The following is a 25,408-nucleotide window of genomic DNA, read 5'->3' on the forward strand; positions in this document are numbered from 1 at the left end:
TGAAGCTGAGGTAAGCAATATCCACAGCTTTCCCCTTGTCTATGAGGCCAGTCACTTCATCATAGAAGGTTATCAAGTTGGTCAAGCATGACTTCCCCTTGGTGAATCCGTGCCAACTATTCCTGAGGATTTGCTTGTCATTCATGGGCCTGCAAATGTTTTCCAGGATTAACTGCTCCGCCACCTTCCCAGGGATCGAGGTCAGGTTGACTGGCCTGTAAATTCTCTGGGTCTTTCTTCTTGCCCTTCTTGAAGATAGAAGTGAGGTTTGTTTTCCTCCAGTCTTCAGGTGCTTCTCCCAGTTGCTATGATCAATCAAAGATTATTGAGAGTGGCCTTGCAATGACATCTGCCAGCTCCCTCTGCATTTGTGGGTTCATCCCCTCAGGATTTGATGTGGTGGTTCTGTTTTGCAGGCAAGCAGGTCCAGCTGCCTGTATCTTTGAATGTGTTCTATCTGATAGAGAACTGTTCTTTTCTCTTTTTGTACACTCCACCTTTATGTTCCTCAGACTCCACAGTGCAGTCTGGCTTCTAGGTAGTTTTCCACTGTTCAAGCTGAGCACGTTATAGTTGTGAGCTTATTCCTAGGGCCTCTCTATAAACCCAAAAGCTGAGCTCCTGGATTTTTTACTGTTCCTCCAGGTGGAAGCACCTCTAACTTTAAATACAGATTTAGAGAATCTAGAAGTTGCCAGGTTTTCCAGCCAGAGGAAAACATGTTTCCTGCCCAATTCCTCCTTAGAAGCGGCAAGTCTGGACGTATTCCAGAGGGACCTGGACAGGCTGGAGATGTGGGCTTGTGCGAACCTCATCAGGTTCAACAAGGCCAAATGCAAGGTCCTACACCTGAGTTGGGGCAATCTGCAGTTTAAATGCAGGATGTGACTGAGAGCAGCCCTGCAGATAAGGACTTGGGGGTGCTGGTCGATGAGAAGCTTGACATGAGCCGGTAATGTGTGCTCACAGCCCAGAAGGCCAACCGTATCCTGGGCTGCATCTAAAGAAGCACGGCCAGCAGGTCGAAGAAGGGGGTTCTGACCCTCTATTCCTCTCTTGTGAGACCTCATCTGGGGTATTGTGTCCAGTTCTGGAATTCTTAACATAAGAAGGACATGAAACTGTTGCAATGGGTCCAGAGGAGGGCTACAAGGGTGATCCGAGGGCTGGAGCATCTCCCACGTGAGGACAGGCTGAGAGAGTTGGGGTTGTTCAGCCTGGAGAAGAGAAAGCTCTGAGGAGACCTACCTTATAGCAGCCTTCCAGTACCTGAAGGGGGCTACAAGAAAGCTGGGGGGGAACTGCTCACAAAGGCTTGTAGTGATAGGATGAGGGGCAATGGGTATAAACTGGAGAGGAGCAAGTTTAGACTAGACATTAGGAAGAATTTATTCTCCATGAGGGTGGTGAGACACTGGCACAGGTTGCCGAGGGAAGCTGTGGCTGCCCCATCTCTGGAGGTGTTCAAGGCCAGGTTAGATGGTGCCTTGGGCAGCCTGCTGTAGTGGGAGGTGTCCCTGCCCACGGCAGGAGGGATGGAACTGGATGATCTTTAAGGTCCCTTCCAACCCAAATTATTCTATGATCCTATGATTCTATTAAGTCCTTGGGTCAGAGCAGGTGAGTTCAGAGCTGAAGCAGGTAGCACTCTGCTGGTTCAAGTGTCTACTTCCCACTCAGCTAGCTGAGCTCCTCCTCTCAGACAGGAGGCACAATAATCTCTACATCCTCAGGGCAGTTCTCAGTCTCACTCTCAAGAGTTCCTAGAAAATCTTCTGCATCATTGCTGGGCCTCATTTTAGCAAGGATGATTGTGTTTTCCAGGGGCTCCCTCAGCACTGCGGTCACCTGGGGCTTTGTTTCCTCCAGCCTCACAAGGCAGAATGAGCATCCGTCATAGAAGCCTTTGACTCTGTCTGGGGAGCAGCTGCCACCTGGGGAATAGATACATGCTCATTACCTCTCTCCTTTTTCTGGAGTGGAGCCCTTCAGACCTGCCAGTTGACAGTCCCGGCTTCTTTTAGGTCAGCTCCTGCCATCTGCATCTATTTGCCATGGCAGGCGTGGCCACCTGTCCTTCTAGGTCAGCAAAGGGCCCATTCTAGGCAGAGGGCAGGTCCTACACATGTAAACAACTATGGAAAGTAGGCAATAAATTTAAGAAATGCTGCTTGACACCCCAAAACTGCTGGAGATCAGGAGCCCAGCACAAAGCCTGGCTAGACAGGACACTGAGCAGCCTGTCTAGGGCAGGACCTGGTTTGTGGCTGCACTTCGTACTGAAGCTCCTGCAAGGCACTGCTTAGGAAATACGTACTCAGCAGAAAAGACTGTTAGAAACCTTTATAAACATCAGGAGTTTCTAAAGCAGTGATGGTTTAATGCAGTGAGGAAGGTGAGCTGGAAATGGCAGCAGCACGGATAATCTGGAAGTAGTATAGAGAGGGAGTCCCTATACCTATTCTTTGCTTATGCGCTTGAAGCTTCTGCAATCGCGTGTATTAAATCTGCTAAAATTTTCACCCCTGGCCCACCATGAGTTTCAGTGGTCCTGCTGGCAATTCTGCCTTGAATGCCCTGCTCTTAATATTGAGAGCCATGGTTGCCATTGAGAGCTGAAGCTCATGGCAACCTCCTAGCATCCTTCCCCTTAGGCACAGCAGACTCTGTGGCAAAGCAGCATGACTGTGACTGCACGAAAGGGCAAACAGCTTGCTGCTACCAGGAACTGCTCAAGTTCTCCCCAGTGGTGGTAGAACTGAATCTACTGGACTAAGTAAACTTGCTGCTGAAGATGGCTCTCTCCCCAAGCCCGGTGACTCTGCAGTACACGCTCTAAGTGAACACTGATGTTCTTCTCGCAGGACTGATGCCACCACCACAGAACTGTGTTTTTATGAGTTCACTACTACCAGAAAGTTTTTCCTTTCTGTGTTGTTGTAGAGTGGAGAGTGCCTGGTGAAATCTTTACCTCAGGATGTCCTAATCATATCTTCTTCGGTCCTTGAAAGTGCTGCACTGAAAAGGCCTGGGAATCCCACGGGCAGAAACACTTTGCCTTTCTTCACAGAGATGGGAGCCAGGCATTCCCCCTTATCTGCTCCCAAAGGACTGACTCTCCCCTTCTTGCTTACCCCCTCCAGTGCTCACAGTCCAGCAACGTGCCCCAGGTAATGGTCCCTCTGGTCATTGCTGAATGCTTTATATTTGACGCAGTGAATGCAGATGGAGAGCTGGCGGTTCCTCTGGCAGCTGCCAGCTGAGAAGGAGCAGGATTGAGGTTGTCTGGGCATGTACTTTAACTCTAAATGTCCTGTTTTTCCACAGGTTTGAGTTTTGATGAACGTAATGTTCTGGGAAGGAATGAGCTATCACCAAGCAACATTAACTCTGTGTTAACAAAGGGTTTTGACATTGAATTCAAGCCTGAGGACAATACTGGCGCAAGAATGAATTATGACAGGCTGGGCCATGGGTTCGCTGAGGTTGAAATTAGTAGGAGTTTCCTACCTGCCAGTGCAAGGATCTGGAACAGCCTTTCAACAGCAGCAATGAGGGCAGAGACTGAACTTGTTTTGGGATTGGAAGTCTCTGAGCAAGAATATGCAGTGGGGCTGCCTGCCACAGGCCAGGAGCTCTCTGCCAGTCCTCTCTTCTTATGCAATTGCAGGACATTTACATAATGACTTTGCTTTTAATGCAGCATAAGCCAAGCTGGGTGCCCAAGACTTGTCTGGAAACATGCTGGTGTTTGGGACTGTAAGGATGGTGTCCTGGGGACACTGCAGACAGTGCTGTAGGGCTGTAATTACCCAGGGAGTGCAGGATGTGCATCCTGGCCACCTCCGGCATGTCAAGAGCTAGCACGGAAATTGGAGGGGACAACATGTGACAGGCAGGCCCAGGACCAATTGCCTTGGGTGACAGCTGGATGTCTTGGAGATCTGAGGGGACTTCTGATGAACAGAAGAAAGCTTCTCCACACTGTAGCCCAGGGGATGAAGCGCCCTTGTAAGCTGGACACTTATGGCTTTGAGGCCAACTCCTCTACTGTTCTTAGCTCATCTCCATTAATTGTGGCTTAGTACCCAGCCTGGGCCAAGACCCATCATTCCCCTCTTTTTCTGAGAGGGTGGTCATTTGGATGAGACCAGCTTGGCACAGGTTGGCAAAAACGGATGAGAGAAGGGGGTGCCCGAAGAGCAGCTGTCAAGGGGAAAGACTGCAGCAACTTTTCCAGGGCAGCTGCAGGCTGGATGCTTCTGTGAACTAGTGGCATCTGCCTTGGAGCACCTCCTGCCTCCCTCCCTCCTGCCGCCAGCCCAGAACACCAGCAGCCCTGGGACACGGCACACAGCTCCCAGACACCCCTGCCTCTCCGTACCCGACTGCGCTTAGCTGCTCAAAGCAGAAATCCTTTCATGAAATACTTCACTGCCAGCTCACAGTGGATTATATGAGCTGGGGATAAAATGAGAGTTACAGCAAACTCGGTGGTTGACTGTCGCTTTTCTGTTTTATAATAGAAGATTAAGGCATTGGCAGAGTGACGTCTGCATCTTCCTCAGTGATGAAGGTTAGGGGTTTCAAGCCTTGCTGCTGACTCATAACCAGGCAGAAGAGAAAAGGGAAAATTAGCATGAAGAACGTTGCTGGAATGGCTTGTATCTGTTCAGAGATTAGTGTAGTTACTGTACCACTGCATCCATATTGTGTTATGGCTGATGTGTCTAGTAAATATTTTTAATGGAATCTGATCTTTTCAAGAAGGTGGGGCACCTGTATGTAGAGCATTTGCCTGTATCTGCAGATCCACTGCTGTAAAGGGCAGATCAAGAAATAGGCTTCTCCAGAAAGCAACTTTAATTCCAGGGGTTGCAACATCAGTGATTTTTTTTCTAAGCCTAGATGACTTTGACCATCTTAGTGAGCTATTGAACCGCTGGATGACATGTCACTGTCCAAAGTCTGGCCTGGCTCTGCAGGGATTAAAAATCGTTCCCTGTGAGTGCACGTCTGTGGACCCTTCTGGGACACAAGTCTGGTGTCTCAGCTTCCCCGTTAAATACTCACTCTCTGACTGCACCAATTGGCAAACTCAGCAGAGGCCTGAAATATGACCTTCATCTAAGCTGTGTCACCTCCAGCACACGTTGCCTCTGGATCAAGACTGAGGCAGGCGGGGGAGGCTCAGGCTGCTGCTCCTGAGATAACTGGAAGGATCAGAGGAGCTGGGTAAGGGCTCAGCCTAAACAATGGCTTCAGAGTCAGAGTTGTGATCGTACTCAAATTAATTTCAAATATGCACGGTAACACAAGAAGCAATTTGCATAAGACGTCACATGGAGTTGCATACAATTTTGCATATTTAAACAAAATACAATAAAGCATAGCTCAGGCGGGTATGTGAAATCATTTGTGCAGCGAACCATGCAGAGAAACAACGTACAATTATCACAGAAGAAGAAAACAAATGGCAGCAACCACCCAGGATGCAAAGTCAGCTCAGAAGTTGTGAAACACCAGCCTCTTCCTTCATCCACCATCCTGATAGATGTTTCTCATTACATGGTCATGCGCAGCTTTTCCACCAGACCCTTCTGGTGCAGAGGATGGTGCTCGCTGTATCATGTCACTACTCACTCCTTCACATTTGCATCCTTGGCTTCATCTTTGCAAAACACTTTCCCTATGCGTCATTCTCTCTGGGCTTCCTAGTGCATTCATCTTCGAGACTGAGGGACTCCTCTCTCATCATGTACCACTCCATGAGTTCTTGCCCATTAGTGGGAATGGCCAAAGGCCAAAATAGTGGTTCTGGGACCCCTCAGGCAGACACCAACAGTCTAATTACTGGTGGTCTCAGTGCTGTGTCTGTTCAGAGTACAATCTCTATGGCTCAGTTCTTTGTGCCCTTGTAGGTCAGAGGATGTGGCCTCCATCTCAGCTCCTGGAAAATGATGACTGAAGGATTACCATAAGAAAAGGAAGCTGGCAAGAAAAGGGAACAACATCTCTTAAGTGGGAATGCATCAACCTTCAGAGGGCTGAGACCTTTAAACCTGCAAGAGGGACTTTCACCCCCTGACCTACATTTTACGGCAATCCTGCATCTCTGACACGTGGACTGGGTCCATGCTACAGCAATGAGGCTTAGCTCTGAGGGCTAAGCCAGGGGCATGTACAATCATGGCTGCTTTCCCTTTTTTCCCCAGGAGGCAGGCGGTGGGGGGCTCTGGTTGCTGCTCCTGAGACAGCTGGAAGGATCAGTGGGGCTGGGACACAGGGATCAGGCTAAACAAAGGCTTCAGCATCAGCAGCACCGTGATACACCTGACCTCCCAGACCCCTACCTCTCCCATCTTGTCTTTGTTTACCCAGCTCTTTTAAACCTCCCTAGCTCTAAATTTCCATTCAGATCCCTTCTTCTGACCCTAGTTCACCTTCTTGCCCCAACTTTTTTAGTCCTAGCCACAATTTCTGGTTCTGTCCTTTCTTTCCTCATTGTGCCTTTTCCCATCCTCCCTCGTGTTTGTGCTACCTCATAACTCTCTTTAAGGCCTGTGCTCAACAGCATCAGCTCCTTATATTTTAGTTAGGCAGTTTGTTTCTCTCCACAGGGTTGCCTGAGCATCAGAAAAGAACTGTCACCAACGCCCTAGAAGAGGCAGTGTTATGCTTAGTCACACCATTTTGTCCCAGCTCTCCTCTAACTTGCAGGTGCCAGGGGAAAATCTCTCTCGTCTTCATTTACTGCACTTAGAATTACTGCACTGTGTCATTAGCTACAGGTAAGATGGACAACATGAGTAGCTACAAGAAGCCCCCATTTAGCCAGAATTTTTTTGGTCTTCAGTTTTGCCATAGAGGTGCTGATGCTTGGAATAAGGTAAATCTCTTCCACCTCTTACAACTTTTGCTGTGGATCCAGCCAACGCAGTGTAACACCAAGCCAAGCCTCAGACCTCATTTGCGTGAAGTTCACTCACACACAATATGTCACAGAAGAAGGGAATTGGCAAAGCAGAAAAAGGCATCAGATAGAAACCATTTCAGGCTTAACTAACTCATCCTGGTATCACCAAATGGGTCTGAATCAATGTAATGAGGATGCACCAGCCTCCACTGTAGGTGTGTTTAAGCGCTGCACTCATGTTTTAGCTAATGAACACATTCAACCAAACCTGTGTGTGTTCACAGCGCACTAGCCTAGCTAGACTGATTCTCCTGGCACAAACAAAGGACACTCACCACTGACTGCCCCTTGATTTAGGAAGCATTCGATTTCTCGTCTTGATGTTTCCCGAGAGAATCACGTATGCCTGTTCAACCACCCTTCCTTAGGCAAACTAACTGGGAAACCAACCATCTCTTCAGCCAGGCCAGGCTGTAGTGCAGATTTGACCAGTGCATACTGTAGGCATCACGCTATGTTCCTCTGACATTCACAAAATGAGTCACCCCAGGCTTGTTTGTTTGTTTGTTTGCTGAACCCTCATGGTGTGCCCAGCTGTTGAGGAAGTCTAAGGCTTCAAACTAGGCTGGCTGCCCTAAAGCTCTCCTGCCACTGGAGATCTAACTAGGAGCCACAGAGATGCAGAACAAGTCCCTGGAGCAGAGACTGGCATTTGTTTCTCTGCCAGATCCCTTGTGGGGACTGATCTGAAGTTGATGCTGGTTTTGCTTGTATTCTGGTCACTTCTAGAGAAAGCCAGGATTCGGATCAATATGGAATGTGTCACTGAATGGTCTGTTATTCACTGACTGTAATGTGTACTGAGGGACTATGATGGGTTGACCCTCTCTGGGATCCACGCGCCCACCAAAGCTGCTTTATAACTCCCCCAAGCTGGACAGGGGAGGGAAAATACAGTAAAGGGCTCATGGGTCAAGATAAGGACAGGGAGATCATTCAGCAATTACCATGATGGGCAAGACAGACTTGATTCAGGGAAAATTTAATTTAATTTATTACCAATAAGATCAGAGGATGATGATGAGAAATAAAACTAAATATTAAAAACACCTTTCTCTCCCCCTTCCCTTCTTCCTGGGCTTAAGTTCACTCCTGAGTTCTCTACTTCCTTCCCCCAGACTGCGGCACAAGGGAATGGAGGTTTCAGTCAGTTCATCACATTTTCTCAGCCAATCCTTCTCCTCAGGGCGAGGACTTCTCACATTCTTCTCCTGCTCCAGCACGGGGTCCCCGGATTGGAGACAGTCCTTCATGAACTGCTCTATCAGGGGTCCCTTCCATGGGGTGCAGTCCTTCAGGAACAAACTGCTTCTGCCTAGGTCCCCCATGGGATCACAAGTCCTGCTAGAAAGGCTGCTCCAGTGTAGGGTCTTCTCCCCATGAGTCCACAGGTCCCACTAGGAGCCTGTTCTGGCATAGGCTTACCATGGGGTCTCCATCAGATGCACCTGCCTGATCCAGCACGGGGTCCTCCATGGGCCGCAGGTAGATATCTGCTCCACCGTTAACCTCCATGGGCTGCAGGCAGACAGCCTGCCTTACCATGATTTTCACCACAGGCTGGAGGGGAATCTCTGCTCTGGTGCCTGGAGTACCTCCTCCCTCACCTTCTTCACTGATCTCGGTCGGTGCAGAGTTTGTCTCATGAATTCTCACTCCACTCTCCAGCCGCAATTGCTGTTGCCCAGGAGTATTTTCCCTCTTCTTAAATATATATTCCCAGAGATGCTACCACCATTACTGATTCACTCAGCCTTGACCAGCAGCAGGTCCATGTTGGAGCCAGCTGGCATTGGCTCTGTCAGACACAGGGGAAGCTTCTAGCAGTTTCTCACAGAAGCCACCCCTGTAGCCTCCCCACTACCAAAGCCTTGCCACACAAACCTAAACCAGAGACACAGCAGCCCTAGATAAAGACTCAATACTGCCTCTGAGAATCAAAGCAGGAATGAACCAAGGGAACTGCTCGATTCCTTTACCCGGTGCTGCAAAGGGTAGTTGCTTCTTTCAGGGCGATTCATCGTGGCAGTTTCAAGTTGTGTGTTGCTCCTATTTAAACGGGTATCTACACAGCCACATCCCTTTAGTGGAGTGCAGTGACATCTCTAACGTAAGCTGTCCGTCCCCTCTGCACCAAGGTTTACGCTTGAGTTGGCACAGCTCATCCATGCTGCCGTGCCCATTCCACACCATGGCTCCAAGGAGCACAGTGGTGCCTGCAGCTCCACAGGAGCCCTTGGTGCCCATGGCATCAGGCTGACTCTCTCAGAGGGTGTTCTGTGACGGCACACAAAGTGGTGACAACCAACAGGACAGGCCTGGGCAGGAGGGCAGAGCTGGAGAACACGGAGGCCTAACTTCCAGCACCAGCTTAGGAGAAGTTCCTTGAGCAGAGGAGGCAAGCAAGCGCTTTAGCTCGCTGCCAAATCCCTGCATTGACAGGCACTTCCAGCTGACAGTTGCCTGATTTTTATTTTTTTTTTTTCTATAATGGGATAATTTATTGCAGGTTCTAGAAGGCACTCAGCTGGAGGGAATCGCAGCTTTGGGGGATGTTTTCATAATGCTTTTCTGAAGTACTATGTTTCCCAGGAAATCACAGTGGTCAGCAATACTTCATGCTTGGTTTTGACCACTTATTGGGGAGCTTTTCATGTGTCTTGATGTGGTTGTACAGCTTTTAGTTGTTCTTCTTTGATTTAAATGATTGCATCCATTCCTTACATCTCTGCCATTGTCACGCAGCACACAGCTCCTCATTCTAGATCCCTGTCAGAGAGCAGGATACTGAGGAGATGCCAGGGAAGGAGGCAGGGATGAGACCAGACTGAAAGAGTGGGAAGTCAACGTGGAGAAGTGGTCAGGAGTGATATGATGGGGAGCCATGATGGAAAAGGGACTAGGCTGGGGAGTCTGTTATTAAAAAGCCAGAAGAAAAAGGGACAGCTCATGGAGCTTCTCTTGTGAGGTAGAGCGTGAATCTGGTGAATAAAGGGAACATTTGACTGAGCACCTGCAGCCTCAGTCTGCACTGAGAGGAAAAACATCTGATGACAGAGGAGTCAGCAGGAAGGGATGAAGCTCTGGCTGGAAGGAGACGAGGTTTGTGCTAGATATTTCACTGCTCCGATGAGTACGTGGGTCTGTAATTTCAGCACAGTGAGAATCTACCACCTCTTCAGTCAAGCTCTTCAGCCTGCCCAGCCCCAGAGCCACAGCACACGGTTGACTGGAGAGGATCAGCACCGTCGGCAAGTGATCGCCCACCTAAAGCAACAGGAGCGAGGGACTCCCTCCTCCCACACTTGGCACAGGGGCAGAAGACGTGCTGTTCAGCCTTTCATGCATACATGCCCTGGAACAGCCACCACAGGCATGTGTCTGCTCTATGATGGGCCACCTCTAGCCCACAGGGATCCTGTCCAGGGCACAGGGTGCCATGTCCTGGGTCCATCCAGTGGGCAAAGACCCCAGGACAGAGTCTGAGGTCAGGTCTGCTCTGGGGAAGCTGCTCCTTCCTCCAACAGTAAAGCAGCAGCTCTGGCACTCCTTCGGTGCCTGAAGAACTTGCGTAGCACTGGCAGAGAGAGCAGGGGCTGAGGACCATCCTCCATACCCAGAAGTCTTACCCACTTCGGAGTGGCCACCGTGTCTGATGCTGATGTCCAGCACCCCCTCCACGCCCACCCCAGCACCGATCGATCGCTGCCGAAGCTTGCAAAGTGGGGGATTTGCAGGAGACAAGGATGCTTAATTACAGAGCAGCCCTGGAAACCAGCAACGGCAGCGGCACTGTGGCCAGGAGGGGAGGCAGCGGGGCTGTAAATAGAAATTGCGGAGGCAGCTGCGGGGAACAGAGTGAGAAAGGCTTCTATGCCTGCATCGCTCTGTCTCCTTCCTTTCCCTGCAGCTTCTCTCACCTCTCCTGGCCACCCTGGCTCCTAGCACAAACTGATGTGTGACAGGCAGACCCAAGGGATGGCTGGGATGCAGCAGTTCTGGACTCAAAACAGCCACTCCCAGCAGAGAGGTGGGTGCGTGAGGCCCCAGTAGCCTCCTCCATCAGAAGGCACCTCCTGTGGAAATGCATAAGGAAGGTCAGAGGACCACTCATCCAGTGAGAAGATCAAGGTGAGACGGATGCGAGGCCAAATCACCCCCTCTACCCAAGGACACAGGATGCCAGTTGTCTGAGCCCCCATCCCAGTGGGTTCTGCCCAGGGTGAAGTCTCTCTCATGCCATGCTGAGATCAACATTGCAGCTTCTTTCCCAGCAGCAAGAGCTCTGCTTTCAGTATTTTGCAAAGGTTTATTTAAAAATGTTGAAACTAACATCCCACAAGAATTGAATATTTCACCACAAGGAGAAGAGAAATCCTACAAAAATATATATCACAGCACACAAGGGCAGGGAAGGGGGAAGAGCGAGACTGAGCCGAGGAGCAGGAGGGAGGACAGAGGAAAGGATGGGAGCTGCAGCGGAACGAGACCAAATGGCAAAGGGAGAACAGAGAGGAGTGGGGAGAGCGAAACAGCAGGAGGGGAGAGATAACTAGGAGGGAGACTGTGGTACAGGACAGGAGTGGGAAGCGGGAGAACAGCGGGAGAGGGAAAACAACAGGAAAAAAGGAGTAGAGAGCCGGCAGTTGGTGAAGGAAGGGTGCCACCCTCTGTGGTCTTGCCAAGGCAGGGCCAGGACTACAGTGAGACATCAGCAGGGATGCAATCAGGAGCTGGAGTTTGGCCCAGGGCTTTTATGTTGCAGGACTTGGCTCTAAGGCTGTGCCATAGATGTGGTTTGTCAAAGTGAAAAAAAACTGAAACCACAGTTTAATTCAGAACAGTCTGAAGGTGATCATGTTTGAGAACTTGCAGGGAATGAACAAACTGCTCCTTTCCAAGCATTTTTCCTTATTGGGAAAGGGACTCGGGAATGAAGGGACCAGATTTGCAAGGGCACTTCGGCGCCATTGAGAAAGAGGTAGATAGCCCTCTCTGAAGTCATGGGATGTTTGGCTGGATGCGAGTCCCTGGAATATGGACTGGAGGAATATGGAGCGGTGAGGAAGCACATGCTAGAGATCTGCTACCCTGCCTACCAGCCACAACCAACCAGATGGGAAAGCCCAAATAGGATTTGGCCTTGTGGTCATGCTATTCTGCTGGGTAAATAGAGGGAGATCCAGTTTCTGCTCCAAAACAATACAGGGCAGAAGGGAGAGATCATCCCCCAGCTCTTCCTTCTTTCCTGCTGCACTCACAGAGAGACCATCCCTGCATTAGCAAAGCCCCCCAGGAGCTCAGAAGAGGCTCGGTTCCTTCAACCCATGCAACCTACCTGGATATTTCCTTTTAACTGCACGAGATGTTGAGCACATTCAGCCCAAGGCTACAAACCATTTCAGTCAGTTTTCCCACACACCTTTTCTCTCTGTAAAATTTCCACTGGAAAACCTTAGTCCAAATCTTTCTCCTCCAGATACCTAGAAGACTGGGAAACCTGAAGAGCTGTGACTGAGAAGGGACTGGCCTCTGCTCTGGCTTGGTACTTGGTGCTGTCAAGCTGTCCCTGTGCACATCTGGCAGAATATCAGCTTGGGTCAGGGAAGAAACAGCACACATGCTCTGGCTCCAGTCTGCATAGGGGAAGATGGTTTATAAGGCTCCAGCCAAACCCAGTGAGATTATTTAATGACTGGATGAAGCTTGTATGGCTGCATGTGTGTTTTGAATGTTTTGTTTGGGGAAGAAATATAGCAATGAAAGTTGTGGCAGGACAATGAAGTTGTTTCCCATATTAACCAGTTTGTGTGAGAGAGTCAGTGACTGTGATAAAAACATATTTGACTAGAAAAATTGGTCTTGGAAAAGATGTTCAGCTTATCCAAACTTCTGTCATCACAGGATTTTTCTTTACTGCATTCTCCATCTCCTCCCTTACCACAGCATCTGTGAAAGGTTTCATGCCCTGGAGGTACTTTTAACAGAAACAGACATGCTATAGGAAGGAAAAGAAAAGCGCCAAAACAGTGAATTCTGATTTGTTACAGAGTTTACAAAAGCCTGGCTAGCAGAGCCCAGGGCTTCCTCGCATCAAGTGCTGCAAAATGTTTCCACTATGCCTCCTTGCAGTGCCCTGCCACTTTCTTATAGACCTTCTCTCCACGCAGCATATGGAAAGAGAAAGTCCAAGAACAGCCCTTGAAGTGGTAGAGTCTAAACTCTGGCTTTGTTTCAAGAAGCGCTATTGATCAAATTGCAATCTAATTAATCTGGTCTGGAAGACTACTTAAACCAGTTGGAGGCATTCTATCGTAAACTGCCAGCAATAAGCTGTGCCGCCTTTTGCAGGTTGTGTGCAGATGTCCTTCCTCAGCACCAGATGTGCCAGCGAGAGGTGGAACAGCCCAGAGATGCCCTCAGCTTGCAGGGGCAGTGGTGAGCAGGGCAGTAGGCAGGAGCACCCACCTGCCCCCATCGCTATCCTGTCCATCCACAGCTTGATTGTCTGCTAAAGCCTTGAATAGGGCCTGAATAAGGAAAAGGCTGGGTAATATATTGATCAACAGTAAAGCAATAATAACCCCTGCTATACACAGAGACTCAACTGTGCTTAGATTAGAGACCTCCAGAGTCCTTTTCCACCTACATCTTTCAGCCATTCTGGGCTTTTAATAAGTCTGTAATTTTATTTGACCTGTCATTTTCTCCAAATCTCTACTGTTTTTTTGTGAAGCTTATTGTAATTCACCTTCTTATTTAAATGCCCTTCACGGTGAGTCAGATGGGACCTGAGATCACCTAATAGTTCCGCTGGGTATATGGGCAGAACCGGGCATCTTATGAAACTCCCTGTGCTTTGTCCTATAAAGAATAGGCTTCTACTGCAGAGAAAAAGAATGAAAGGGCCACTTTTTTCCCCTCCCAAATGACTTTTGTCAGAGACCTTGTCTGGTGCATTAGGGCCTTCAAATTATGGGTGATTTTTCTGTTTCTGGACACATCCGTACAGCAGCTGAAGGTGTTTGTACAGTATAGGGGCAACCTTGCCTAAATTTCAGCATGGTGGCTGTCAATGTGAGGGTCTGTGCATTATTTTGAAGGTGTCCGCAAAAGCCAAGGGACAGGAACTACTGAAATTAGACTGAAATTTGCCATTTCACACTTCCTCAGAGTGACACTGTGGGTCCACACATAGGAAGAGGTTGAGATGCACTGATCTTTCTCAATCGAGTAGTTGATGGTGTGGCTGCCCGCCCTACAGACCACCACAACCCTAAAGCAAATGCTCAGACAACTGATTTGCACTGATACCTGTGCCACTGGTTTCAGCTGACTGGTTGGGGTCCCCAGCCAGCCTCCAAGCCACTGATAAAATCTGGCACCCCAGATATTCCCTCTCTCATGGCCTTGGTAAGCAACACCTCATGGGTCTCTGGTCAACTTGCACTCCAGGAGAGGCCTACCAGCACCACATGGCAACCCTCCAAATCTTTCCAAGGTCAGGTCTAAATGGTTCTTTGTCATCCCGGGTACAGAGAGTCACATCTGCTGCTTGTTGCCTGCATCGTGAGTGTCTGAAAGGAATTCCCTACCTCAGCCTGGAAAAACTCAAGATGTCCATGCTCAGATATATCTGCATGCCATGCTTTAGCCGCTCTGGCACTATCCCAATGTACAGGACACTAGCTAAATAATTAACAGGCAGAGGGCTTCACCTCAGGTTTTCTGAAGAACTTCACCATAGAGTGATGTTCTTCAGAAAAACCTTGCTGAAAGATGATGGAGGGGGACAGCAAAGAGGTTTCCAAGAGATCAAAATATTTGAAAAGCTAAAGGAACTTTTTCCAGCTTTAACTGGCGAGAGAAGGGGTGGGAGGAGGAGCTGAGAGAAAAAATTGGGAGTGGGGGATGAACAAGGATACAAGCTGAAGAGAAAAAACAGAGGAGTGTTAGGCAGAAAGAAAATGGAAAGATGTGTCTTCCATCTGGGGAAGGAGGTAATGTTTCCTTCAAAGAAATGGGTTGCTGAGGTGGGGCCAGTTCGTGCTGTGTAAGCTTCTACCGCCCAAGCTTCACCCACCCTTAGGACCCTTGGGAGGACTAAAGCCTTGGGAAAAGAAGAACCTGCCACTACCTGAGCCCTGGCCCAGATGAGACCAAGCCCCAAACTGACAATCCTGCAGCCACTGAACTCCAGACATTCACTTCAAAGAACACGACAGGGGAAGGGACACACAGAGGGGTTAGGGCTTATGGGGACAGGGGTACGCCTTTCCACCTCACCTACCCCCGATGTCTGGCATGCACTGGTGAGGGAGTCACGGAGTCCAAGTGTGTGTGTGTGTGTGTATGTGTGCGTGTGAGTGTGTGTGTGTCACCAGCTGTATTCCTTCCCACCATCCTGCTCTCTCATCACCCTGTCCTGTGTGGGTGGAGAGGTCCCCAACGTTCCCCCAGCAGGATGCTAAGGAGGCCCAGCTTGTCTGTTTGCCCAGGCATCTCCTGGTGGAATTATTTAACAATGGTGGTGGCGGGCCGTGGCACAAGGAGGTCATTTTTGTCCTGGGGTAGCAGAGGCGGCGGGAATCTGCACTCGCTGGCTGTGACAGGAGGCTGGGGAAAGCCGGCTCTGCCTCTCCCACGATCATCACAGATTCACCAGTGGGATTCTGGGGGAGAAAGGCAATGAGAAATTAATTAGTGATGGGTGCTTACGCTGCCCCACCACCCCTGCTAAAAGACCAGTGCCTTTGCCCTGTCCCTGCCGCCCCCTCCCACCCCAGCTCACCAGCCACTCACCGGTTGAGCTGGAAGGCCATGGTCTTCCCATGACCCCCCAGTTTCTCCACACACTCCTGGCCCTGCCTGGACTCCTCTGCCTCAGGTGTGGGGGTCAGGGAGTCACTGTAGGGCCCCAGGATGCTGACGGCGGTGGGGGAGAGGTCTGTGAGGGGCTGCTGGCTCTCCTGTTGCCTCCCACTGCTTTGCTGCCCCGAGTGGCGCCGTCGTTTCTGATTACGGTCCCAGCTTTGGAGAGAGATGAGGGGTGAGATGAAGAATGCCTTTTCAGGCAAGCCCTGGCCCTTTATGACAGAGAGATTCATGGGAACCTGCTGTTCTCAGTGTTAGAGCCCAGAGTAGCCGCACGCCAAACGTCCCGAGGGCTTCCAGGATCACATCCGCACCCCTGGGACAAATGAGTTCCAAATCTACTTGTCCTGCCCACCCACCTGCAGACACTGCCATGGTGACAGCCTCCATCGGCCCAAACCCCACTCACCAGAACTTGAATATGATCCCAGTGGCAACCAGGACAATGATGATGGAGATGGTGATGGTGACGTACAGCTGGGGATCCACACCTGTGAGACAGAAGGGGAGAGGTGGGTGTGACGGCCACCCCCGCCTCAGTCCCTGAAGAGCAGCAGTACAAGGGGAGGCTCATGCTGGGATCCTGCATTTTGCAGGACCTGCTCCTGCAGGGATGGGGGGCAAAAGAAGCAAAGGCCAGATTTACCTTCCCCCCGGGGGCCAAACAAGAAGGGCCGCAGGGTGGCTGGTGTCTCACGCAGGTTGAGCCCCGCATTGTGCAGGAGCGAGTGGGAGTTGGGCTGAGCTGTTGCCATCCCATGTGGTGAGACAAAGGTGTATCCCAGTGGTGGAAAGCCAGGGTTGGCCGAGTTGGTGTCCCCTCCATCCTCATCTGACACCGTGGGACCCCAGACGATTGCCCAGGGATACTGGGAGGAGGGCATGCCGTCCTCAAATCCAGACGGGGTGGCGGGACGGGCTCCTGCCGCCTGGCGCCTGAGCCGCACGACGTGCCGCAGGTCTGTCCCCCGGGGTGCCAGGGCCCGCTGGCGCGGTGAGGCAAAGCGAGAATCCCTCTCTGGCAGTGAGGTCCTGTCCCAGATGCAAATGGGCCGTGATGCCGAGGGGCTTCGACGGGCACAAAGAGGTCGAGTGGCCGCCGGGCCCCGAGAGCGAAGAGACCAGACGCTAGGAGGAGGGACAGCCGAGACCAGGAGGATAAGATGCCAAAGCTGTAGGGAGTGGATGCAGGAGAGGAGCGGAGGCATCCTGCTGTGGGGTGGGGAGGAGGAAGAAGAGACCCTTAGCTGAAATGCCCCTCCTGTTGAAAGACCAAGCCCGGAGAAGCCGGGAGCAGCCCACTGCCTATGCTTCGACCGTCTTCCTGCATTGCCAGCAAACGTGGGAAGCTGTGAACCTACCAGGCACTGGGCTCCATCTCAGATGCAACAGCGTCTTTGTTCAGCAAGGAGCTTGTGTCATCTTCTTCACTGGGAACCAAAAGGGAGGGGTGTTATTGTGCCCTCACCCAAGAGTGAGCACCCATGCGTGCACCCAGCTCATGCTCCCTCATGCCCACATGCTCTCCTGCAGAGAGGTGCATCATCCCCCAACGCCAGTGCCTCCCAGAAACATGCACGTTAGCATATGCATGTGAAAGCAAGGAGCAGTCTCTGGAGTACACGTGCAGAGGAACATGCACAGCTTCCCCAGGGACTCTCCTGTCTGAGGGCCGAGAGGGGGATTCGGCATCTTTGTTTGCTTATCACTGGAACAAGTTGGAATCTTAATTCCTGTGTTTATTTATAGTGCAGAGCGTGTAATCCATTTATTAAAAAAGAGCCTCTTCATTGTGTGCTAGAGTGAGGGAGCAAGAAGGGAAGCATGAGAATGATAAACCGAGAAGATTGAGAAAGAGAGAGTGAATCAACGAGAAAAGTCCAGCCTTACTAAAGAATTTAAGAGGAAAAAAATATGCCTATCAAATATTTAGTATTTACTTTCCTCTTAGCTAACATGGAATTACTTTCCCACACTCCTTGTCCAAGTGTCCTCTTTGCCGTCCCATCCCTCCCTTTCTCCCTTGTTCCTCTCCTTTCTTTCCTGCCTCCCATGGCCAAGCAGCACTAGTTAGCAGTGGTAACAGGGAGTAAGGGTTGCTCCCCCCCCCCGCCATCCCGATGGATTTCTGCAGTGGCCACACACCACCCTCTGGCATCAGTCAGGTGACAGCAAGGCTGCCCTTCATGCAGTCTGCCCCTTCCCTTGGCTGGGCACAGTGCAGCGCTGGCCCTTCCCTGAGGAGCTGTGATGTGCCTGACCCAGGACCGTTTCCGCAACAAAGACTGCACACACGCATGCAGGCAAACACACACACACACACACACACACACAAAATCATTCAAGATATTCAGCTCGCTCTTTCATCATGAAGGGGAAAAGCATGAATGCCGACAACCCACGGTCATGCTGCCAGGATGGAGAAATGAGGACGCTTGGCTGAGGCAGTCAGTGCAGAGGCCAGCCCCGCACCTCTAGCCCTGAACCAGATGTGATGCACCTCCTGACTCCCAAGGGATTACTGTCATCCTCTCCTGCCCAGCCCACGCCCTGAACTAAAACCGCAGCCCCTCATGAATGGGAGGCTTCTGCTTGCTGAGGAAGAGCCAGGTGCCGGCTGTGGTAAGGGACTCACTCCCTTGATGTACCCTGGAGGAGAGGGGCTGGGAAGAAGGGCACCAAGAGTGAGTAGGTCTCTAGCTCCTGCTGCATTAACTGGGGATATTTTTAGTTTCCTTCTGTTAAATATTTAAACAAAGTTCACAGAAAAAAAAGGAATTGTCGGCTAATGTGCCCTGCCCTTCCCTCCAGGGCAAGATCAGTCTCCGGAGGGATCCTGAGATGAAGATGAGGAGAAAAGAGCAGCTATTCTCAGCATTTCTTTGTACTTTGCTCCTGAAACTCTAAGCCTTGCAGGGGACTCAGTATTAAAATGCAGTTCTGCAGAGAAGCAGCAGAACAGAGCAAATTTCTTCCAAAGCCAGAGGCTGGCGAGATCTTGGCCATCTGGATTATGATCACGATGCCGTGGAGGATCATGTCTGGCAACACAAATCCGTGACAGAATTTATTTTGGACTTTGGAAAGGCAGGGAATCCCAACAATTGGGGACCTCCCTGTGTGAGTCCTTGGGTGAGGGCACACAAACCATCCAGGTGGTTTCAAGGTGGTCTGGAGTGCCTGGGGCCATGTCCAGGACTCGCCATGGCATAGTAGTTCCCTGGGGTGAAAAGCCTGCTCAGTTTGTCAAACAGCATTCTCAGTTACAGCTCTGGTCTTCAGGGATGGGGGGGCTGTTTTACGCCACGCAGCAGAAGGTGTGGATCTGGACAGTGCCACCCCAGGAGTGGGGCAGGTGCAGGTAGACCTCAGCACCAGTCCCACAGAGGAATGTTGTAAGTGCTCCAGCCTTCCCATACAAGGAAAGGCTGAGAGAGTTCGAGTTGTTCAGCCTGGAGAAGAGAAGGCTCCGAGAAGACCTTATAGCAACCTTCCAGTAGCTGAAAGGAGCCTACAAGAAAGCTGAGGAGGGACTGTTTACAAAGGCTTGTAGTGATAGGACTAGGCGGAATGGCTATAAATTGGAGGGGGTAATATTTAGACTAGACATAAAGAAGAAATTCTTCATGATGAGGGTGGTGAGGCACTGGCACAGGTTGCCCAGGAAAGCTGTGGATGCCCCATCCCTGGAGGTGTTCAAGGCCAGGTTGGATGAGTCCTTGAGCAGCATGATCTAGTGGGAGGTGTCCTTGCCCATGGCTGGGGGGGTTGGAACCAGATGATCTTTAAGGTCCCATCCAATTCAAACCATTCTATGATTCTATGATAAGTTAGGCATCCACGTGTAACTGCTAGCAGTCCTCCTATCATGGACGGCTCTACCAGCAGAAATGTGCCTGGGTGTAGGTGCACAGTCTAATGGGTCACCCAGCTCACTGCACTCTTCTTGCTTGTTAGGATGTCTTATAACAGAGACGTCTCTCTCGGCTGAGATTGTGAGCTCCAGCAACAGCATCCCATTCTAAACCCTAGGAATAACAAACCCCGCAGAGCCAAATCCTGAATTGCTTTCACATCTGGTAGTCTGAATTTCAGCCCTATGGAGCAGGTAATAGCTGTAACTGGAGCTGAGGGGAAAAAGGGAGCCCCAGCACTGGCTTCCTCTTGTACACATGATGCTGTGGAAGTGACGGACCGGACATCGGGTGTAAGCCTTAGACCTGAGGCACTGCTGTGCACAGGTCCTGGTAAAGAGCGGGTGACTTCTGGTGCCTCTGAGGTGGCTCCTGGTGAGTGCAGGACTGAGGCGATGTCAGCTGGTCTCAGTCAACACGTTCTGGTTGGCTAAGCATATCAGGGCCGGAGACTGAGAGTGTGCCCTGCACTAGCCACTCCAGGCAGGGTTATGGAGCTGAGAGAAGCATGGAAGCATAGTTCATCCCATTCATCCCACAACATGAATGCCATGAGAGCAAAGGAAGGTTTCAGGTGGAAATGCCAGCCAGTGAGGGCTCGACTCCACTGCACGTGGAACACTCATGTTCAAAGCAGAGCATGGATGTCCCTGTGGCTTATTGACAAAGCAGCAGACAAAGCACGTCTGGGGCACTCTGCAGTTAACCACCAGCAGGGGAGATTATGTCCTGGGCACAGCCCCTGCTGCATTGGAGGGCAAGTGTAATAAATATCTTTCATTCAGGTCCGTATGCAGCTCCCAGTGTGGATGCTGAATAAACTGGTAGATCTTCAGAGGGGAGGAGGGGATGTTAATGTTCTTACCACCTGGATGTATAAATCACAGTATTCATGCATCTTACACCATCCAAGAGGCCTTCGTGTGCCAGAGCAGAGAGACTGGGTTTCTGCACCAGTGCCACGTGGCACGACTTTTGCTTTCAGATCTGTCTCCTAGGTCGAATTGTGGTAAAAATGGAGAGGGCAACTCCCAGGGTCCAAAGATGGACTGGTATATATATATTTTCATTTCAGGTACAGAGCCCTCATCACAGTATTCCAGTCCTGTGATGCACAGATGACAAAGTGTGAATGACAAAGCTATTTCCCCAGGGCACTTCATTGAGCTCAGTTTGTGAATCTTGGTGCTTGAAAGCTGTGAGTAATAATTACACTGCTTTTTGCTACTGCCTACGGACCCCACTACTGGTCCAGACCAGACATCCCTGGGGCTAATCTATCGGGAGCTGCTCTCACTGCATTTGCAGGATGGAAGCACAAATCCTGCTGCTGTTCCTCAGTGTCAGGGACCCAGCAGTGTTTCCTCCCTTTTTATAAGTTTCCCACAGCACGGACCCACGCTGCTGGGACATGAGAGAGCAGCTCTCGGTAGCCATACCCCAAAGCACGTATCCCAGTTCACCAAGGGGGCTGGGAATTTATATCCTAACTAATGGCTAGGAGCAAAGCCGGCTGCACTCCTGCTCTGACCAGGGAGTACAGACTAAACCCTGAATACGACACCCTGAGCTCCAGAGTTCAGCTGCTACTGTGCCCTGGGGAAGCCCTAGGATTTGCTGCCAGTAACTCCTTCTCCATGTCCAGGACTCCTATAAACCATGGTCCCAAAGATAAATCCTATCCAAATATAAAAGCTGTCAGAGGAATAGAAGAGATGAGGAGCCAGCCGTTTGCAAGCAATAGCCGTGCTGTAGCTCCCTCGCATCAAATGCAATCTCTAACCTTCTGTTACAAAATGCTGAAGTATGACAAATTCAAATGAGGAACAATACTATTAATAAAGAGGGTCACACACTAGCACAATTCACCTAGGCAGGTGGTGTATTCCCCTACTGCCTGGAGCCTCAGCATTGCCATATTTCTAAGAGAGAGGCTACAGTTCAATCAGAAGTTATGGGCTTGATGCAGGAAAGGAAATTGGTGAAAAGCTCTGGCCTGTGCTCTGCTGTAGGTCAGACTCAACGATCAAAATGGTCCCTCTGGCCTTAAAATCTGAGAATCTCACAGCTTTCTCAATACCTAGCCGAGATCAGCTCTGACTGAAGAGCAATTGGATGAAGCCGAGCACACACAAGCTGTGTTAGTGAGAAGCGGGTAGTCTCCCTCCATCCGGGGATGGGAAAGGAGCTGCACCCGATTCTGTCTGGCTCAGCTGCCAGATGATGATCTATCTGTATTTTTGTAACATCTCGAGCTTGACTGCTGTGATACTGTGCCTCTAGGAATGAAGCCGTCTGCTCTCAGAGCTCTCCAGCTAGTTCAGAATGCAGCAGACTGTTTGCTCGGCGACTCAAGCTGCCAGGAATGCACCACCGTGCCCCTCTGCACACCACATCACCTCGCCTTTGAGCACAGAGTCCTGTTCAAGGTCTCCAAACCAGCATTCAAAGCCCAGCATGGGACAGGCCCCAGTGACCTAAGCAATCAATCACCTCTCCTTATGCAGCGATGACCTCACATGACGGATATATTCCACTGGAACAATGAAATTGCCAACCAGTTTGGGGAGAGAGGGAAGGGATGGAAGAAGGGGAAAGAGGCTCACGACCCTGAAGAACAGGACATCCACCGGAGCTGGGCCAAGATTATGAAACTTACTGCCAGCTGAAATAGCGCTCGCCATTAGCAACCCCGCAGCACAGAGAGCTTCATGCAAATCCTTTCTTTGCCCAGCTCCCCCACAGCAACGATCTCACTCAAAATAGTGGCAAAAAAAATTAAAACAAACCTGAGGAGGACCCAGCCCTCTTCGCAGAGAAAGAACACTAGGTTGGCTGTCATTTTCTAACTCACAGCCAGCATTAAAGACTACGGTGACAGCTATCAATACAAGACTGTGATCTGGGACCATGGAACCTATCTCCAAGTATCGAGCAGAGCGAGTTCAGGCATTGTCAGTGAGACCTATACACACACTATCTGGTGTCTCGGGTGCCTCACACCTATATTTTTCTCAGTGGCCGTGAACATCCCAGAGTTCATGGTCCAAGAGGCAGAGATGCAGTCACTGCTCATTTGGCAGCAGGACGCATGAACCTGGCTGCTGGTGAAAAAGGGTTTTATTCAGCTGGGTGGGGATGGGGAAAGGAAGGAAGGAATCCTAGAGCAGCTGCCCTAGGGAGGTAATTCTGCTGCACTCAGAGGAGTTTCGGCAGCTGGGAGCATGAATCCAAATGCTGGTACCTTGGGAGATGCCAAGCTCATCTGGGGAAGGAGCTCCTGCTGTGTGCAGGGCTAGGGGCGACAGCTTGCAGAGCAGGCTGAATCTGGGGCCTGACAGCCTGAATGCAGTGGCCCACATCAGGCTGGTCTACCTGGTGTCTGGGGCTGAGAGGGTTGGTGGGAACACTCAGAAGGATCTGGCAGGCACTGCTGGAGGGACTAACATGGCTTGCCCTGTGTTAGTGCAGGTCCTGCAGCGCTCAGTGACTGCCAGGGGAATTCCTGTGCCAGGGTAGCAGGGCAAGCACTTATGGCTGGGGTATGGAAATCGTAGGCTGGGGGAGAAGCCAGGGCTGGAAAGGAGATAGTGCATTAGGACCTTTCAATAGCTAGGGAATGGGTGTGTGAAGCTCCTCAGCGGTCCTCTGATCTCAAGTCTCCCTGCATTTGCGAACTGTGAGTGCGGCCCCATTCCAAGGAGCACTCTAGGATGCCGGTCCCCTGCCATCTAGTGCCTGCCTGCAATACATGTCATGAGTCTGCCAATCTTCTGCCTCACAGTTTCCTACTGTTCCCGGGCATCCGAGGGCTTCAGGTGCTGAGTCTCCATCCCCGAATTGCTCTCTCTTGCACGGTGCACCCTTGGCCAAGCAGGAAGAGGGACTGACCCCTCTATTTCCTTCCTCCAGCTGCGCCAATTTGGCTGAAGTTGCTTTCCTCAGCGCAGGCTCCAGTGCTCCAGCACAACAGGTCTGTGATGGAGCCTAGACCTGGAGGGCAAGAGGCAGCGATTCCTTGGCTGTGCCCTCTCCCTCCCAGCCCCTCGGGCATCCCCTGCCCCAGGCTGAAAGAGGAGGAGAAGAAGATGGGGGGGGAGGAGACAATCAGCTAGAAAGAGACAGGGCACCTAGAGAGGGAGAGGGGGAAAAGAAGGGGGAGAAAGGACACAGGGAAGGAGACAGGGAGAGATGACTTGGAGGCAAACACGCATTCCTTCCTGCCCCTCTCCCCTGCAGCCCCATTCCCACCCTGTCCCCCAAGCCCGGAGTGCGAGGATGAACTTACCTTGCGGGGAGACGAGTGGGGCGCAGCCAGGCTGGCGGAGCGGGGGGCTGTGGGGGCACAGCTGCTGCCGCCGGTGCCTCTCATGGCCAGGACGAAGGAAGGAGAGGAGGAAGGTTTTATGAGGCTGAGCCCTGGCAGAGGGAGAGGGAGCGAGAGATGCCTTGAAATAAACAGCTGCCGAGGACTGGTCCAGCCCCTCTTTCTCTCTCTCTGTCTCCGTCTCTCTCGCTCGCTGTCTCCCGTTAACCCCATGGCTGCTGGCACCGGCACCGTGTCCCCCGCCGCAGCCCGCGGGGAGCGCCGGGAGGGAGCCGGGAGGGAGCCCCGCGTGTCCCCCCGGCCCGGGACCCCCGGGACCCGGTCCCGGCTGGGTGCGGAGCCCTCCCCGCCGCCCGCAGCCCCACAGCCTCGCCGGACCTGCCCCCGCCGCCCGCTCCGCTCCCCCAGCTCCGCGGTTATTTCGGGATCTTCACAGGAAGCGATCGGGTTGCCATGGAGAGAGGTGTCTCCAAGGGACCCGTCGCTCCAGCTCCCTCCGGCGAATGCCACCCCCAGACGGGTCCGTCCCCCGAAGCCCCCCTCCCACGGGCTCCCCGCACCGGTCCCCGAGGGGAAATGCCACCGCGCATCCCCGCACCCCCGTATCCAGCATCCCCGCATCTATCATCCCCGCATCCAGCATCCCCGCATCCAGCATCCCCCCATCCAGCATCTCCTCATCCAGCATCCCCGCATCCAGCGTCCCCTGGCCCACCGCGGTACCGGGAGGCAGGCGGGAGCTCCCGGTGGGGCTCAGTCGAGGCTTACAAGGCGCCGCGTGGGATGCCCGGGTGCTGTGGGAGCAGGGAGCAGGGGGCTGTCCGAGGTGGTGTCCCTCCGTGGAGGAATCAGCCTGGTCGTCTGAACGTGTTTCCAAAGCGCGTTTCTGCTGGAGATCGATGGGATGCGTCTGGAAATGGTAGGGATGTGACAGCAGAATGAAAGAAAGAAGCCAATGTGCCTTTTGAGGGGCTGGGTGTTTTACAGGGATAATCTCCATCCACCATCAAGTACCAAACAGAAAGCGCAGCCCAAATCAGAAGGGAGCGGCGCACAAGAGAAGAAAGTCAATGACAGAAAGACAGTTTCCACTCCAGGGTCTGAAATATGAGGAAACAAGAAAGCAATTTCCTCAGATCCTCAGAAACAATCAAACTTTTCATCATAAAGCGATGAGGAAAGACTGTGGCTGACCCTGGGAAGGAAAAAAACCCAGAAAGAAATAGTAGAGACACCACCAAGCTGTAAAGCAACCTGCTGCCGTGCTAGGAATGAATATGGATGACAAATGGACACACAGTACCAAACTCCTGCACA

At 51.4% G+C, this 25,408-nt stretch overlaps 1 protein-coding gene across 6 annotated transcripts; it reads right to left on the reverse strand.

Annotated features, from left to right (window-relative positions):
• Nucleotides 1-11,258: 11,258 nt before the first annotated feature.
• On the reverse strand, nt 11,259-25,109 carry PIANP (PILR alpha associated neural protein). 6 transcript variants are annotated; one of them, XM_054056471.1, is made up of 7 exons: nt 24,860-25,109; nt 24,053-24,183; nt 17,212-17,280; nt 16,497-17,062; nt 16,260-16,341; nt 15,779-16,006; nt 11,259-15,648 (listed from the first exon to the last, which is right to left on the reverse strand). In XM_054056471.1, exons 3-7 carry the CDS (start codon nt 17,226-17,228, stop codon nt 15,627-15,629), a joined length of 915 nt encoding a protein of 304 aa, XP_053912446.1. In that variant the 5' UTR covers nt 17,229-17,280; nt 24,053-24,183; nt 24,860-25,109; the 3' UTR covers nt 11,259-15,626. The 6 variants fall into 6 exon arrangements, with proteins under 6 accessions (XP_053912446.1, XP_053912448.1, XP_053912447.1 ...); XM_054056473.1 differs by having other exon boundaries at nt 24,815-25,109; XM_054056472.1 differs by lacking the exon at nt 24,860-25,109 and adding an exon at nt 24,470-24,596.
• Between the last annotated feature and the right edge of the window lie 299 nt (nt 25,110-25,408).

Source organism: Cuculus canorus, chromosome 1, assembly GCF_017976375.1.
Source record: "Cuculus canorus isolate bCucCan1 chromosome 1, bCucCan1.pri, whole genome shotgun sequence".
Classification (NCBI taxonomy): domain Eukaryota; kingdom Metazoa; phylum Chordata; class Aves; order Cuculiformes; family Cuculidae; genus Cuculus; species Cuculus canorus.